The following is a 17,427-nucleotide window of genomic DNA, read 5'->3' as shown; positions in this document are numbered from 1 at the left end:
ACTATGAGAAAAGCTAGAAAAAAGCAAGTATGCCAAAACAAAAAATGAACATAAGAACTGCTGGTAAGGCCCGTGTACTGTACTGAAGGAAAGCGATGGCTAATAAGGTGATGAGATTACTCTACTATCAGCCATCCACTCTCGGATAACATTTTCAAGTATACCAGTTTTTTACTGACTACCATAGTGGCACCGGTATCTCGGGCGAGACTGTCTTACTCGAGCTCGCAACCTTAAATATGTGTGGATCAAAAAAAAAAAAAACGAGCTGAAAAGAGAGGAGGGGGGGGGGCACTGGACGTAAGGTTACACTGCCAAGCAGGCAAAAATGTCCCTTTCCATGATCTCTTTTGTGTTCTGTTCACGTACATGCAGTAGAATGTAAAAATTGTAGCTTATAAAAGATAATAGTGATGATGTGGCTATGCCCTACTTTCTTGGGGATATGTCCATGTTGAATGATTAGTTTGTGCAGAAAAACCCAACATGTGTAGGAAAGCAGAAAAGTCTCAGCCGATCATTCACTGTTGCTCTGTTGTTGAGCGGCGTGTATGTATCATGACTGTGCTGTTTGCAACGCTATCTGCCTCAAAGAGGCAGTGATGATGGCGTAGCAACAGTACATTTGCTTTCATCGTCATCATCACTAACAGTCCAGTAACGTACATTCTGCTTTTACATTTATCCGAGGGATTGTCTACTTTATCAAATAACCGCATGGGTAAGAAGAGCGAAACAAAGCTTAATATTGATATCTTTATATTGAGCAATAAATCAACTACTTGGCACCGTTATCGTCATAGTACTCGGCTACTAAATGATGGGCTGACAGTTAAATACGATTACTGATAAAGCTTTTGATCTTGCGTTGCATCACTATCAGTAAAGTAAGAGATACGGTTGCGCTTATATAATGTAAGAGGGAGAGTGTGTTGTTGCTTGTTATGGGCTCAGCAACAACATCCGGAGATAGAGGATGCGCCACATCCCATGATGATCTTGCGCGAGCACTGTGATATATATCACCATGAACCAAAAACGTCTTTAAAAGTGACAAGTGAATGCACTTTTTTATTTCAATTGCTGGGACAATAATACAGGTTCGTGAAAAAGAAAGTGTAGGTAAAAGGGTGGCGGAGGTACAAAGTCCCTGGGGGGTGTTGTTGTTTGATAATAAATTATCCAAACTGGAGAGAACAGAAAAAGAAGGAAAAAAAAAGCACATGACCGATATTTCACAGTCGTACGATCCCAATTCGGAAAAGACCGTACAAGGGCATATTCACGTTGGATCCCATAAATGGCACTTTGATCCATTCCCGGGGAGGGCGGTGGGGGGGGGGGGAGAGAGAAAAGGGGACGCTGATAGGTGGGATCAAGACAGGTCAAACGACTGGAGCCGAATGATGTTGATAATTTCCCTTCGTCCTTTGAGCCATTCCTTGAACGTTGTCATTTTGCGTGCTTCGTCATCGACAATGGTGTCTGTTGCTTCTGGTGCTTTTTTGCCTTCATCTTGATCTTCAATCATGGACGATGCAGAAGACGACGACAAACTACCCATTTCTTCTAACAAATAGTTGGCAAAAACAATCAGGTAAAAGTAACGCACAAGGTAGTTCAATGCCACCTCGCGCGTTTCCTTGTACTTTTTGGACGTTCGGTCTTCAATCGCTTCAAGCCGTAACTTGTAGTCATACACGGCCTTGCGCAGATTTTGCATATGATCGCAGATATTGATAGCTTGGTCCGTTAATCGTTTGGCAAGCTTTCCATATGTCAATACACTGACTAACTGTAGCACAATCTTGTACTCGCCATTCTGATATCGTTCTCTCTCTTCGTGAGATTCATCGTTGTGAGATGTGCTTATAGCAGTCGTAGTAGTAGGTGATACCAACACGTTGCTGCTGTCGTTCGTCGTATCTGCAGTCGCACTGTCGGATGATGAATCTACAATGTACGAGTTGGTCATGTCTATAATCGAGTCGTTCTTTAGAATCATGGACATTAAACTGGCTGTCACCATGCCCGTTGTAGTACGACCACGACTAAATATAATAAAATGTAGTTTTCACACGATTAATATCATTTTTTCCCTTTGCTCTCTCTTCGGTTTATGGCCTTGGACTTTACCCCATCTGGCAATTGAAAAGGACGTCAACGCCGGCATTTGCATCCTGCACTCGGCGGATTAGCTGGTCAAAGACGTCTGGGATCGGTGCTTGTTCATCGGTACTAATAGATTATCAGATCAAGAAATTTTTGGTAAGTTTGCGGAAGAAATAAGCGCTACCACTGTACAAAAGTGTAACTTACATGGGGACACGAAGATAGTCGACTTGGTAGCCTTCTTCAACGATCGATTGGAATACTTGGCTTGGTGTTTCGACGCACTCTACTGGCACAGTTTCCCATACAGGCTAGCCCATAAACCAGATCAGACGAGAATCTCTTTGCTTTTCTTACAATTTTCAGATCAATCAAAGCCACCTACCACAAGAATAGCCCCACCTTTCTCGGATGTTTCTTCATCGTGCAACAACAAGCGACCATCGTACTCTCCAAGCTCCTCCAAAACATCCAGTCGCATCCGCTTTTCCATGTCTTCTACACGCTCCCGTGCAATACCGGTGGTCTCCAGGTTCTTGATCGGCTCATGGTAAAGACGGAGGACATAGGGTCGCTTATTAACATAGAGCACAGGCTCTTCACGCAAACAGGTCCAAAGGACTCGACGTTTACCGGCAGGTCCGGCATTGAGGCGCTTAAGTACAGCCTTGATGGCATCCTTGGTAGGCATCGCACATCCACAAATAAACGGAGCCATAATCACATCATCGTCGCTACGCTCCATATCAGCTGCTAGGCCGCTTTGGGTCGCCGCTAACCCACCGTATTTGACGGCGCTCTTGACATTCTTGACCTCGACCCGTCTAAAGTTGTATGCACCTTCCACCTTCTCCTTGAGACTGACTTTTTGGCAACCCGGGAAAGCATCATGCTTAAGAATTGTTTGCTGGGCAAGGACTTGACCATGACGTCCACTCACTACTTGCATGACCTCGCTAGACAGAGCAACACCATCACCCAAAGACTTTTCAACAGGGACAATGAGACTTTCATCTTCGCTTCGCAGTTCTTGACGGATCGTGTTGGTTTCTGGGTGACGCTTCATCCATGCTTCGAATGATTCGGTCTCGCCGACCATATCTGGGTTCGTGTCGTCCAAGTAGGCCTGGAAACAGATCAAGGAAAAGTATCGCTCTAATGACACAATGCCACGTTTAAGTATCCGTCGTCGTTGGGTTTCATCTTCTTCGCGCTCCATTTGTATATGTGCCGATTCAATCACGTCTCTCAAGTTCAAAGAAGCGCCGCATCTGTCCAGAGCATCGTCGACAATGCACTTGTTCTCCAGACCGTTCTTGATGACGCGCAAGAGACTGTTGATGATTTGGTAGTTTAAGCGTTGTGGCCGCATGCATTCGGATCCTGCTTCGGGGGACGCTGTAGAAGGGACTGTTGCTGGTGTTGTGGAGGAGCGCAGCCATCGTGTCAGCAGCGTTGCTATTACTGTACCTAGTGTCGACCGGCCAACACCGATTTGGCAATTCCTTGTTACAAGTACAGTCCAACCAAGTTAGTTACTGAATTAAAAATTAGTAAAATAAGGTCAATCAAAGGAAAGAAAGACTTACATGATCAAGGCAGTATTCGACAAATCGACTCTTGTAATGTACTGTCGCAAATCATCAAAGTCATTCAATTCAGGCGACTTTTCAGCAGTAACAGGAACACGATAGTAAGCAAGGAGGTCTTTGCTAGCGGCTTCCTGTGGATGAATCGTATAATCGTCTCCTTCCAAATCCTGGTATACTTCAGAGGCTACAGTTTCCATGACTTCACGCACAGTTCGCACATCTTCAATGTCAACTTCTTCCCACGCAGCTTGCACATTTCCATCCGAATCTTCTCCATGGAGCATAATTCTTCCTTCGTAGTTGCTGATTTCACGGATAACGTCGTCTTTAAGTCGATCTTCGAGCTGTTCGAGTCGTGCGCCCGTGATACCCTTGTATACACGCATGTTACGGAGCGTAAAGTATCGATCACGCAGCACATAGGGTATGCCGTTGATGTAGATAATGGGTTCTTCTCGAAGGTTGATCCACATGATTCTTTCGTTTCGTGGACGGTCTTTGAGCAGCTGTTGTAAGACTTTACGTATACCGTCGACAGTAGGCTGAGCAACACCATAAACATGTGTGCTGTCGACTCGTCGGAAATTCGCAGCGCCGTCAATAAAGAAAGTGTGATGCATCTGATGGTTGTCGCTAAATGGCTCTTGTTGCACATGCGATGGAGTCAGCAGCGGCGATCGTTCTTCTTGCTCATTCTTGTTCTTCAGGTGACTCATACGCCAGAAATCGACCTTGAGAATAGTTTGCGACGTAAGCACTGCTCCGATACGTGCCTGAATACGAGGAGTTAATTTTTAGAGAACCGAATTGCTCTCAGATTTGCCAGCAAAGCTAGCACGAGAGAATTTCATTTCTTTCCACGTACCTTTAGTATAAACTCTTCTACTTCTCCTGCAACAATACCCGATTGTGCACCAGCACCAATCATGTCAAACATGCTTTGTGCAGTACCAGACCATCCACGGCGCGTACTATATAAATCCACGGCACCTGTGCCACCATTGCTCGAAAGTTCACGGAGATCATCCACTGGACGGAACAGGTAAAGCTGAGGACCCTTGCGGCGCATATGTGTCAACATGGACCAGATTTCGCTGCGTGTCTTGACCCATGACGAGAAGCGGAAATCAAAATTGGCATCCACTGGCGACTCGTTGATGTAGGCTGTGAAGCATAGTAAGAAGAAATATCGCTGTAAACCGGAAAGCGCCTTGGAAAGATATGTTGACTTGTCGTTCGTGCTCTGAGTGGTCTGGAGAATACGATTCAACAAAATATCGTCACGCAGGTTGACAACCACATCGGCTAAAAACAGGTTTCCTTGTTATTCGTAAATTTGGAAAGATATACACTGTATCCTTTAGAGAAAATCATACACTTACATCGATCGATGACTTGATCTAAAAGCTTCTTGCTATAGGTACCACTATCCAACACCGAGGTGAGTGAGATGATACATCGATAATTGCCCATGATAGCTTCTTTAAGATTTTCAAGCAGTCTTCCACGATCCAAAACCCATTCCATGATCGATCCTGATGCTGTTTTCAAGTTGAGGCCTGTACAAAACCATGAGTGAGTCTCTTTGATTTGACTTGATCTTATCTTTCGCCCATGAAAAATATCGCAATTGCACATGTACGCTACCTTTCTCTAAAATGCACACCAAGCGCAACAAAGCACGGTTCTGATTAGTGGCACTATTTGCTTCTTCCAATCCTCGTGCAAGCTCTGGCGAAAAGACTCTTGATACGCCATCACCATCGTCATCGTCAGGTACTTGAAAAGCCCATCCAGGGACAGGGAAAGGATCGGGCAGGCCAAGGCGTAACAGCTGTGTTCGGCGAATGATCTGAGCGATAATGATACCGACAGTAGCTATGAATGGTGGAGTGCATTAGAGTTTGATGTATCATCTACAATGCAGGCCTATGCACAGGAGTGTAACACAGCAAGCGGAAAATTACTTTTATAGCACTTACTTCTCACGGCTCCCATTCCGCAATTAAAAATCAAGGGGTCAGTTGGTTCCAGGGTTTTAATTACGCGTACATATTCATCAAAATAGTTGTCCTCGGGGCTTTGCTCTGGTGAAATGGGTATACGGAAGTATGTTGTCCTGTAACCGTCGTTGCGAAACGCATCAAAGACTATAACGTTGTGAAGCTTATCAGTTTCTTCTATCTTTAAATATTGGTTCTCCGCCAAATAGAGGGTGTGTGGGATTTATGAATACCTTCTCGGGGCGTTTGTACCGTGTCAGCTGCAATATAGCAGGGTACAATGGTACCGTCAGCTACAAAAGAGGGATCACACATTTGACATTATTGTTAGGGGGGGGGCTATCTTGGGTTGCACGCAGGATCGTATCACATAGGAAATTGAAAAATTATATGCCCTACATAGCTCTTGATGGACAAGCAAAAGTCCGCCCATGCTTTTGACTTCTTTGAGGACATCGTTCTTGAGCCGTTCTTCTACCTTTTCTAACCGGCCAGCATTCATGCCTCGAAAGGCAACCATGTTCTGCAATGGATCCGCATAGTCGCGCAGCACGTAAGGACAGCCGTTAATATAGACTAAATCAGAATTCTGTTAGTTGTTATTCTTTGTTGTCTTCTTGTACATGGAGTAGCTTCTTACCCAGGGGTTCTTCACGCGTAGAGAACCTAATTGATTTCCGTGCAGAAACATAAAGCCAAAAGAGAAGATTAGTCAACACAGAGGATGGAATTGAAAAGAGTCAAAAGTAGGAACTATGGGGCTATTTTGCAAATATACCAGGTACACGAGGCTTCCTTTAGACTTTTCGGGTGACTGTTAAGCAGGGCCAATATCGTTGATAAGCCAACAACCTAAAAACAAAAAAGCATTAATACGCCCAAAGGCAAGATCTATGATAGGCAAGATAACGCACGCAATTGTTTTGCCAACTTTACCGTTGGTTGCGCAACGCCGTAGACTCCCAGTCCCGCCACACGGAAATTCGGTGCGCCCTGAAGATGGAAATCGAGCTTGGTGTTTGTTCCTGTAATGCAAGAATGTGTGAGAGCCAAGCAAGAAGCATAATAAATAGTCCCACAGGTCAACATGTAGATCATGCAAACAGCAGCATTGTTTACTCGTACAAAAACTAACTCTCCACACACCCCGCCCCCTTGTTTTTCGCTTTGCTGCATAATGATGCAATTGGATGCCGACAGAAAGTGGGAGGTTGGTGATCTTACCGCTTGGAAAGTGATCCATTTTCAAAATGGTGTTTCTTGCTAGTACGCTGCCGCTTCTTGTTTTCACCAGACTGGTCACCACGTCCAAATATGATCTGGGATCATGTGATTGACCGGCTGCTGCTGCTGCGGCAAGTGTCATGGGCCCGTCAGCGCCATTGTTGCGCCCGGAAGCACTCTCTTTATGATTGTTGTCTGTGGTTAAGGATGCTGCTATGCTGTTCTGCCATGCCGAGGCTATAAATGTGCTTCTGTTGCTTGGTGGAGACCCTGGTGCGACGGGGGATCCACGGAAGGAAGCTTCGCTGAACCTGCTGGAGGAAACAGACGTGCGTCGCGGCGGCGTATCGGCTTTATCACTATTTAAACATTTATCTATCAGTGGCAAGTTATAATTATAGAGAAGATGAATTCATTGATGCGAGTGCTTACGCTATACGCTGGGGAACAAAAGTCGTAGGTCTTGCTCGGGGCGACGTGCTGAAGAAAGGTTTACGTTCATGAGCACCAGTGGGCGATGAACCTAATGAGGAGGAAGACGACAAAGGTGGTGACGAGGCAGTGTCCTTGGGGAGTATGTTCATTAGTATTGAGTGGTTGTTGCTGCTCTTATTTTTCTTTCTTGTCAAACTTTCTTTCCAAGAGACAGTTACAAAAAAAGAATAGAAGGAAGAACAGTTCAAGCAGGAACCGCGAGCCCCATTAATATGCGTCATGCCGAAAGCACATCCAAGTCACAACCCGTTAAGCAGTTAAAGCTCCTCTCCCCCCCCCACATAGCCGCATTTACGCCGCACACATACACTGCTAATTCGCTACTACAACACTTGAATATCCACGACGACACTTATGGCCACTTCAAAGCAGCCGGCTGCCACACCAGCAACCATGCTTTATACTCGACTCAAACGTATCGGTAAAGGTGCATATGGCTCTGTATACAAAGGGTATATACACTACTCAATCCACGGGATGGGGGAAAAGACACACACGAATGCTTCGATGTACTAAATGGTACTTATATATACTCCCCCCGGGTGCTAGGATCAACAACAAGACAAAACAAATTGTTGCCATTAAAGTACTCAACTTGGATACCGAAGAAGACGATGTTGACGACATTCAAAATGAGATTGCCCTCTTAACGCAGCTTACGCACGCCAAGTCCCAGAATATCACCCCGTACTATGGCAGTATTTTGAACGATACAAAACTATGGATCATCATGTATTATGCCGCTGGCGGGAGTATACGAACCATCGTAAGGTTTCCATAGAAATATAGAACTAGATCATCTCGGCTCGATATGAAAGGTTTAACTCAAACGAGAAAATTAAACGTAGATGAAAGCGGGCAATATCGAAGAGAGGTACCTTGCGGTGATCGTTCGGGAAGTCCTATTGGCTTTGTCCTACTTGCATAACAATCATATTATTCACCGAGATATCAAAGGTAAAAAAAAAGTTTAAAACCAACTTGGATGAATGCGTGTTATAATGCTAACCTTTTACACCCGGACGTGTATTTAGCTGCAAACATCTTATTGACGGCAGAAGGAAACGTACAGCTTTGTGATTTTGGAGTCGCAGGACAAACAACGGTTAATTCACTCAAGCGTAACACCTTTGTAGGAACACCGTAAGTTGTCGAGATACGTCTAGAGAGAATATGTGATCCAAAGCTTATCCACCAGCATTACACAAAAATAGATACTGGATGGCACCAGAAGTCATCCGCGAGGGCTCATCATATGATTACAAGGTAACTGAATTGGCCCCAACTTAGGTAGGGGGGTTTATTTTTAAAGACTTAAAGAATCTAAATAATATGCTAAGTCTTCTTTTCTTTACACTACGTATAGGCAGACATGTGGTCGCTAGGTATTACTGTTTTCGAAATGGCTTCAGGGAATCCGCCCTTGGCCAATATCGATCCCATGCGTGCAATTATCATGATCCCAAAGTCAAGACCGCCACGATTACCAGACAATTTCTCAGCGTCTATCCGCGAATTTGTGGATCTATGTCTGTGCGAGGAACCAAATGAGGTAAACACTATTCTGACAAACTCTTTTTCTAAAATCGAAAATCTTAGTAACAAATATTTGGACTGTCATGTATGTAGCGACCAAGCGCGGATGACTTGATGAAAACCAAATTTATAAAAGGCTCTAGTAAGGTGTCAAAGATCACATTGAAAGAGCTGATTACGCGGTATGAGCAATGGAAAAAGCAGAACCAAAATACTCGGCGTAATAGTGTCGCATCGGATGATCTAAGTGGCAGGTACTATAGATATCTATAAAGGAGAGAGTGGGTTAAAAGAAAAGGAAAATCGGCATTTCAAACTACTGACCAACGTAATCTTGCACTTAGCGATAATGAAAAAGATGACCCGGGACTTGACATGTTTGAAAACGCCGAAGATGATGCATGGGCATTTGACGTACGCATTTCTATCTTTTTGTCAAGAACTTTTTTTATTGACGCAATTCTGACGAACTATTATACAAGCAGACTATCCGCCATGATCCCTCATCCGGATTATATGAAAAGCGCCCAGACACGAGTATAAGCCAACCGACACCACAAAACCCCGCGTCTCCCACCAATCCATTACTGGACGATACCGCTGCCAGACCTTTCCGCAACCGAGACCCTCATCCACTCGTACGACTGTTCGAGAACTCACAGCAACCGGTATCTGATTCTTTGCTTAATGCTTCTGGCGTTAGCACGCCACTTTCGAAATCACCCAACATTCTACCACAACCGATATCTTCTCTTTCACCCGTCATGTTACCTATGCAATCACCCTCGATAACGACGCCCTCTCCAATGATCGATCTCGATTCGGGAGCTTTTGCCTCCTCACAACCACTACGACCGAATTCACCATCACCAGGGGTGACTACTGCCATGTCACCTGCTGACGCCCTCTTAAATCCACCGACGACCCCATCTACAACTGCCAAAGATAACAAATCACTCTCCACATCCAAACCTGATACCCTTCACCCAACCGCAGTTACTGCTGCAGCTGCCATCTCTGCAACCACATCCACTACAACTACAAACAGAGAAGAACTCGATAGTGGCCGCCCTTCTAGCCCGTTAACAATCAAACCGCGCAAAAATTCAGGTCCAAGCGTATTCGGATCTTCATCACCTGCTGCACCGATGGCGCCCACCGACCAACTCATGAGCAGTAATCGACTTGTTCCTGGAGGTGGTCACAGCCGTCAACGAACGCCTTCATCAACTCCACCAAATCAGCCCATCCTTGGACACAGCTCAAAATTGTCTCCAAGAATGGCATCTTCGTCACCAGAGACAGGTATTTATGCGAGCAAGCCGATGGCTCGTGCACGATCACACTCCGACCAGCAATCCGCTCGCGATCCAACACCAGGCGGTCTGCTCAAAGTTGAGCCACATCATCATTTGAAGGGCAACAGGCACCACCGACCAGCACCCTCTGTACCGGTCGCACATACTAGTACTGTAGCAACCGATGATAGTAGTAGTGGCAGCAGCAGCGGGTTAAAGCCTAATACCGCTGGATTACCTCTAGCAAGAAGAGTTCGATCCGCCACTACATTGCGACAATCAGAAGAAGACAGTGTTCCGCTCAAGGCGCTTGTCGCAAACAAACAGCATCAGCTCTATCATGCTTCAAGGAAAAACAGTAGCAACGGCGACGTGGATAAGGTCGAACAAACAAACGAGTATATCAAGGGCAAACAACTCCACGATCATCGTCGAAGCATTAGCGCCGATAGCACACCGAAGGTACTGATCTTTTCCTGCTTTTATTAAGAAAGGAAAAAACAAGCAAAATAACTCATTGGTATGTTTCATATGCTAGAATGGAATGACTAATCAAAGGGGGAAAAGAAATATCAATGTACCGCCCCTCGCGTCAATACACTCGGCAAGATTGCCAGATTGGAATACAGCAAAAAGTCCGTCTTCTGTGACGAACGGTACCGATCGTCCGTTAGGGACAGGCTCACCGAGAGAAAGTGAAGGACGTGGCAAATATGAAACCATTTCACCTCTTCAACTTGATGGTTTACACAGTGATCAGGGGTTACAGCGAGCTTTGAATCAAGCTCTTGAAGAGTTGGATTATTGGCTAGATCAAGTCGAAACAAACTTATCCACTGTAAATTTTGCCTAACTTGATTTTATTTTGTTGGGCATCGACACCATCATGCAATTTGCGATTTATGCATATCATCCAAGTATCGAATAAAGTCATTTGAGATATTGCCTAATTTTGACAGCCAGACTTGAACAAACTATTGAGGTTGTACTTTCCCTCAATGAGGAGCTTGGTGCGATCCCCCGCTTATTTTCAGATCTGTTGGCAACCATTTGCCTGTTGTGTACTCGCTTAATTTGATTGTCCCTACGAATATGCCAAAAGATTAAATTGATGAAATGATACTTATAATGCTAACACCATGCACTTCTATAGACAACACACCACGAACACCGCAACGAAGAACCTCGACGGAAGATGACCTCAAGAATGTTGGAGTCCCCAGACGTTTTACGATATAGTCTGTAATGATTAACTTCTTGCTTTCATTGGGGTCCAAAGATGTACTCTTGGTGCCGCCGCAAATCTAAACTACAGAAAGGTCTCTCAGTCAATCACATATTATAATGTACTACTTTCTAGTAAAATTTGTACTTGCTAAAGGTCCAGAACTAACGTCGAACATGATTGCTTGCTTAATTGTCTTGCTCCTAAGCGTACCCTTGTCTGCTTGGTACATAGATACAGTAGCTTATGGAAGCTTATGCTGCTCAAAGTACTATATGACATACAATGAAATTTCCAACATATATTTTCGGTGAAATATAAACAGATTATTTGTAAGCATAGATTTGTCGTAAACAAGCGTTTCTGCGACGATTGGTAATGGTACTTCGGAAACTGCTGTTGCAGCTCCTCCCATCAATAAACAGAAGCCGTTGACAGTATTCTTCAATAATATCCATGTCAAGTATACCATAAAAAAGGTGTAAATCGATTAGTATATGTGAAGGCTGTTTCATCTTTTGTTGGTGCTCTCTTGTGGCCTTTGTCTTTTTTGAGGCGGGTTGGGGGCACGACAGTGAAGATGATGATGATGATGATGATGAGGATGACGCTGCTGTGGTAACGCGCAGAAGTGCCTCGCCATAGTTACTGGCGAAGGTGTTATGCATCGTGTGCTCTGTCATGAAGCGACTAGTTGATGACTCTGCGACGGTACAGGCATCCCAATAACTGCACACATCTGTTGTTTCTAACTGCTGTTTGAATGAAAGTGACAGCCAGTGAAACGATGACTACAGATGATAAACGAGTAAGCTAATCCAGAAACTTGCTGTTGATTGTGCGCGTGCACCATGCTTCTAAAATATAGGCTCGACATCCATCCCTTTTTTTGCAGCAATGGATTTAACTTATGCTAAATGCAAAAAGTGCAAGAAGCGAATCAATTTCAGATTTCCGCTTGGGTCCCTTTGAGACGTCAAAGGGACTTGGAAGGTTGTTTTCAGGTGTCCGAGAGGCAAAAAAAACCGACCATAAGCGACATCAAGCGGCAATTTGTATCTTTCGGATGTCGGTGGGACGCAAATTCATGCAAAAATGATATGCTGTCCTTTTGGCTGTACAGCGTCTTGAGTGTGGCAGTTTCACCAATGGTGATATACGTAGAAGTATGCTTCGAATCTGTTAGTAGAGCGGTTTTATAGAAATTTCTACTTTGTATCATATCATATATCAAAAGAGAAAATAAGGGTAACATAAAACATATCAGAGTGCTGGCTGATTTACTGTAGCTAATATACTACCATTTAAATGACACAGGGAACATACAGTGGTCCGCAGGTAAGATCAACCTCAAAGGGGTCCTTGAAAAGTTGCAACTGATGAGGGCGATATTCTTTCATTCTTTCAGAATCACGTCAGAAAGGTTGGCACAACTGAGGGTTGAAGCGCTGTAATAAGCCTTGCGAAGGGCGGCGATAATAACAGAGACGATGCCAACACTATGGGAGGCTACACATGGAAAAACAACGTTTCAGGGTAGAAACTGACCGACGAGACTGTCTTATAATCAGACTCCAAAGGCATTGTTACAAAGTCGATGACGTCTGAAGACGTATGCGAATAATGGTAGTGGTGTTGAGGAACTATTGTTTGCAATGTGCGTGCTGTATAGGAAAAGTCAGGAATGAGAGAAAACCAAAAACATGCGTTTGCTAACTGCGAGTGTTTATATGAGCGTGCTGATGATATCGAGGCGCATGAAAAGTTTGTGCGATGCGGCTGAGACAGGTTGAACGAATCGCCTACTATAATGAACATAGTGCTGTTTAATCAAGCAAATGGATTCAACATACGCTTCAAAATAGATGTCACTTTTTGCAATAATACATTTAGAGAATGAGCCTTGCGAGATCAAGGTAATACGTCAGTGTTGATAGATAACGACGTACAGGGAATAGTAGATGGCTCTGTATACATTTCGTACTGACAGCAGCACGTCTAGTGTTACATCATCATTTCTTTAGACTATGCAACTGATGTTATGCTTCAGTTGATAGCCTTACTATTATGCACTAGGCGGTGTCCTCTCTATCTTAAAATGCTGGAGATGGGAATGTGGCGTTTTTCGTTGGGGATCTTGTTTTCTTTTGTAAAATAGGAGGACTTTACGACTTATTTGCTGATTATATTAAGCAGAAAAACTAATCACGCATAAGTAAGAGATGATTTAAAATATAAAGGACATCTTCGCCACCAGGTTATTTTAGAGTAGTACAACAGCATTGACACTGTTTCTGGTCATGTCTACTTGTAGCATCCAAGCAATGTTTTGATTTTGGAGGACGAAAATGTTGAATAACAAGGACAGGTAGAACGATATACGCGTTTCGTAAATTGCATGTGCAGAAACAAGGTTGAAGCTATAAACCTGTATAGCAATACTTACGTAAAAGCGCTACTATGTGTAAGTTATAACTTCTTCCCACAGCTAAGAAATGCAATTACAAAGTTTTACTATAAGAGATGAGGAACTAGTTGGTGTTGCTGCGCATGTGGGGAAGTATACGAATAACCCTTTATACATATCCCGATAGCAAAGGCTACATGCATAAAAGTCAAGAAGGTTTCTGCACAATTTTGTTAAATCAAGTCGATGACCTTTTTCACACACCGCAGAGTCTCCGCATACAAGACCATGTGCAAAGGCATGCTGCCTTTTTTTTTGGGATGTATCGGCCACCATCGTCGAACTCTTAACCGCGCATATTATATCACTACGAGCAGAATTCAATTGCTGAGGCTTACGGACAAGACGTCTCTCTTCACATGGTCCTCTCATACCAGAAAGCTGGAACTCGTTCAGTAAAGTAGTAAACAAGCTTTTCTGAACCATGGTTTGAATAGCCTGTACCTGTCAATTTAACAGCATGAGCACCCCCTGTACATCAGATCCGTTAATACGTACTGTAAAATCACCGACACACGAGGCAGCCAGACGATCGTGCCAACGAGGTACACTAAAGCATGCCAGCTGTAACAACAACCATAAAAAGTCTCGCAGGAGGACATATGACGAGCTTTTCAAGAATGCAAATGCACACAGACATACATGGCAACAAGCTTTAGATGATGAATCGCCGGTGGTACTTAGAACAGGATAGAACATGTAGCAGAGCTCCTTGATGCAAGTTACCGTATGCACAAACGGTGTATGTACGCGATGACAGCACCTGTCGTTTGGGTCGAATGGATTCAGGACCAGCGTCTGGCGTTCGAGTTAAATATAGCAACAGACAGGGCCTGGGAACTATTTCATTGGCCACGCTGTGAACCGGTTGCATCATCACAACCCAAGTTCGGCTTTCCACGCTCTTTCTTTTTTTTTCCTAGTCCGTTTCTTCGTCTCTTCTTCTTCTTCTTCATCTCGTTACCCTTTTTTTCTCTTTGTAAAATCATGTCTTGGCAGCAATACGTTGACAACAATCTCGTTGGTACCGGTCAGGTCAGCCAGGCCGGCATCTTTGGTTTGGCTGGTGGCCAATGGGCCGCCTCCCCTGGCTTCGAGGTATGCAATAGCTGACTTACCCTGTTCATCTCGAGGGGGGGAAAACGGGGTTGGAATGGATGGGGTAAAGTATAGTAGAATTTGCGCGTTTAACCTGACCATTTCTGCTTGTTTCTCGTACAGGTTAAACCTGCCGAAATTACCGAAATGGCTGAAGGCTTCAGAGACGCCGACAAGGTTCGTGCCTCAGGTATTCACATTGCTGGCGTTAAGTACCTTACCCTCCGTGCTGACGACCGCTCAATCTACGGCAAGAAGGTAACATGGTTTTCTTTGTGTTATGACTCGGTGGTGGAGAGTTAGAGAAAAAAACCGTGTTTGTGCCGAAGTGAGGAGTAAAAGAGGATAGGGAAGGTGTTGAGTGTGTAGTTGAATCAGTTCAAGAGCAAGCTCTAACGGTTTCCTACGCAACAATACGACGACAGGGCTCGGACGGTGTTTGCATCGTCAAAACCGGTCAGACTATGTTGGTCGGTCTTTACAAGGAAGGTATCCAGCCCGGTCAGTGTACGAAGGTCGTCGAGGGTTTGGCTGATTACTTGATTTCGGTCGGCTACGTAAGTTGCATTTCTGTTGCTCTTTTATGATCGCGCAAGTAACTGATATGTACTTACACACTCTCGCCTTGTTTCTGTTACACAGTAAAAAAAACCACATAATAACACCACAGTTAAAAAATGTGTCGCATGTTCATTTGTTCTTCCTTGTTCGATATCCCAACACCCACACACCCCCACGCACATATACACACACACACACACAGAGTAGCACTCGACCCGCAAAATCAAAATAACAAAAACAGATAGGATAAAATCGCCTCTGCCTTTCTCGTCTACTCCTATGTGGCCAGGGAGGGGGGAAACCAGGCGATACTCTCTTTCTCAAAAATGTCATACGTTCTTTTCAAGGGCAACGGATCCAATGCATTCCTTTTATCTGATGTCTGAAGCCCAATGGCATTAAATGGATATACGGAAAAGATGTACATACACATGAATCAAGAGAAGCGGCCTGAACAAGAGAGGAGGTGACATGGTATATAGAGGGCACACAGGTTCAGCCACACTTTGCTTCTATCAAGCGGATAGGTCGGGTAATATAGAGCTTATTAGTACGAAAGGAAAGATCAGCCTGAGCCTCGATAATACACCATTGCACATTTATTGGTACGGCTCGTTGTAGTGCACATTGTCTGCGAGAGCTCAAGGCTCATAGGACGAAAAACTTGATATGTTATCGGCTAGTCGGTAGTAAATGGCTTAATGCTAAATGCTGATGGTTCCCTTGAAGTCTCCATATGTGTACGAGGTACTCGGGTAATTGTTGCGACACATATAGCCCGAAGATCGTTTATTAGCTTCTTTTGTCCCGTGCTTTGCAGTTTCGGACCTTTTGTTTCGATTCCTTAAATAATGAAAGGTAAAGATATAACGGGCAAAAGCAGTGAGAGCACAAGGCAGCTAGAGAAGAGCGTAACAAACAAAAGAATACGTATATAGTGCTTATTCTTGGTGCGGGTTACGGCACACGGCTACAACGCGACCTCCACGCGTCGCCTGACTACAAGCACCTTCTCGGAGTACCCAAAGCACTTCTTCCACTAGGCGGTCGGGATGCTCTCATCACACACTGGCTTGAATTATTTCGCTCACACAACATCAACGACGTATACGTTGTCACCAATGCCGCCACGTACGAAGCATTTGCTGCTTGGGCCGAGCGCAACAATGTTCCTTCCCAAAACATTGTAAGCGATGGCACACTTACGAACGAGACACGGCTTGGAGCTGTGCCTGATATTGCTTTTGGCATACACCATTTTGGGCTGGAGAACGAAGACGTCCTTGTGATAGGCGGAGACACGCTGTTTTTAAACGACTTTAAGCTGAAGGATCTCCTGGAAAATGTGTCGTCGGGCAGTTGCTTGGTGACCACGTATCGGGTGCCAGACAACCAAGTGCACAAGTTTGGTATTGTAGAAACGGACGCCGATGGTGTCATGAAGAGCTTCTTGGAAAAACCGTACCCGCCAGATACAGAATCCCGTTTGGCTTGTCCTTGCTTTTATCTATTTGATCGGCAGGCTTTGCCCTTGCTGGATGCCTTTGTCGACGAAATGAAAGACCAACCCAAAGAGACGTTTGACGCCACTGGCAAGTTCCTTGCATATCTGTATCCAAGATTTAAAGTAGTAACATACCCAATTTCCGGCCGCATTGATGTCGGAGGACTTGAGTCGTACATAGAAGCCAACGAATATCTTGCTTAATGGTTTACAGAATAAAGACAGGGTCAGAGTATATTAGATTATTGAAATTATATCACAAGAATTTATTGGCACTCAAACGATGTTTGGGGGAAGAAGGGGAGCGCGCAA

General features: G+C 44.4%; 5 protein-coding genes across 5 annotated transcripts; 4 read left to right on the top strand and 1 right to left on the bottom strand.

The window, feature by feature from the left end:
* Window positions 1–1,375: 1,375 nt before the first annotated feature.
* On the bottom strand, window positions 1,376–7,073 carry BDB00DRAFT_759030 (inositol hexakisphosphate-domain-containing protein; the record flags this gene model as incomplete). Its single annotated transcript, XM_053119097.1, has 16 exons — window positions 1,376–2,051; window positions 2,137–2,238; window positions 2,320–2,423; window positions 2,498–3,617; window positions 3,702–4,347; window positions 4,423–4,477; window positions 4,570–5,009; window positions 5,087–5,263; window positions 5,352–5,582; window positions 5,687–5,854; window positions 5,941–6,000; window positions 6,107–6,283; window positions 6,348–6,373; window positions 6,486–6,559; window positions 6,644–6,732; window positions 6,932–7,073. The coding sequence occupies 16 exons, from the start codon at window positions 7,071–7,073 to the stop codon at window positions 1,376–1,378; spliced, it is 4,287 nt and encodes a 1,428-aa protein (XP_052982433.1).
* Window positions 7,074–7,780: 707 nt separating this feature from the next.
* BDB00DRAFT_758859 (Pkinase-domain-containing protein) lies at window positions 7,781–9,235 on the top strand (the record flags this gene model as incomplete). Its single annotated transcript, XM_053119091.1, has 7 exons — window positions 7,781–7,878; window positions 7,976–8,192; window positions 8,275–8,383; window positions 8,461–8,569; window positions 8,641–8,692; window positions 8,793–8,978; window positions 9,056–9,235. 7 exons carry the CDS (start codon window positions 7,781–7,783, stop codon window positions 9,233–9,235), a joined length of 951 nt encoding a protein of 316 aa, XP_052982432.1.
* A 15-nt stretch (window positions 9,236–9,250) lies between these two features.
* BDB00DRAFT_166405 (uncharacterized protein) lies at window positions 9,251–11,217 on the top strand. Its single transcript, XM_053116303.1, has 2 exons — window positions 9,251–9,376; window positions 9,448–11,217. Exons 1-2 carry the CDS (start codon window positions 9,338–9,340, stop codon window positions 10,747–10,749), a joined length of 1,341 nt encoding a protein of 446 aa, XP_052982431.1. The 5' UTR covers window positions 9,251–9,337; the 3' UTR covers window positions 10,750–11,217.
* A 3,599-nt stretch (window positions 11,218–14,816) lies between these two features.
* BDB00DRAFT_810773 (profilin) lies at window positions 14,817–15,715 on the top strand. The gene is made up of 3 exons (XM_053122564.1): window positions 14,817–15,050; window positions 15,174–15,308; window positions 15,476–15,715. The coding sequence occupies exons 1-3, from the start codon at window positions 14,940–14,942 to the stop codon at window positions 15,635–15,637; spliced, it is 408 nt and encodes a 135-aa protein (XP_052982430.1). The 5' UTR covers window positions 14,817–14,939; the 3' UTR covers window positions 15,638–15,715.
* Window positions 15,716–16,164: 449 nt separating this feature from the next.
* On the top strand, window positions 16,165–17,395 carry BDB00DRAFT_165998 (nucleotide-diphospho-sugar transferase). The gene is made up of 3 exons (XM_053116302.1): window positions 16,165–16,216; window positions 16,295–16,469; window positions 16,550–17,395. The coding sequence occupies exons 2-3, from the start codon at window positions 16,463–16,465 to the stop codon at window positions 17,317–17,319; spliced, it is 777 nt and encodes a 258-aa protein (XP_052982429.1). The 5' UTR covers window positions 16,165–16,216; window positions 16,295–16,462; the 3' UTR covers window positions 17,320–17,395.
* The last annotated feature ends 32 nt before the right edge of the window (window positions 17,396–17,427 follow it).

The sequence above is a fragment of the Zychaea mexicana genome (genome assembly GCF_025766255.1).
Source record: "Zychaea mexicana strain RSA 1403 chromosome Unknown BDB00scaffold_16, whole genome shotgun sequence".
NCBI lineage: Eukaryota > Fungi > Mucoromycota > Mucoromycetes > Mucorales > Lichtheimiaceae > Zychaea > Zychaea mexicana.
This window is presented reverse-complemented; position numbering and strand designations above follow the sequence as displayed.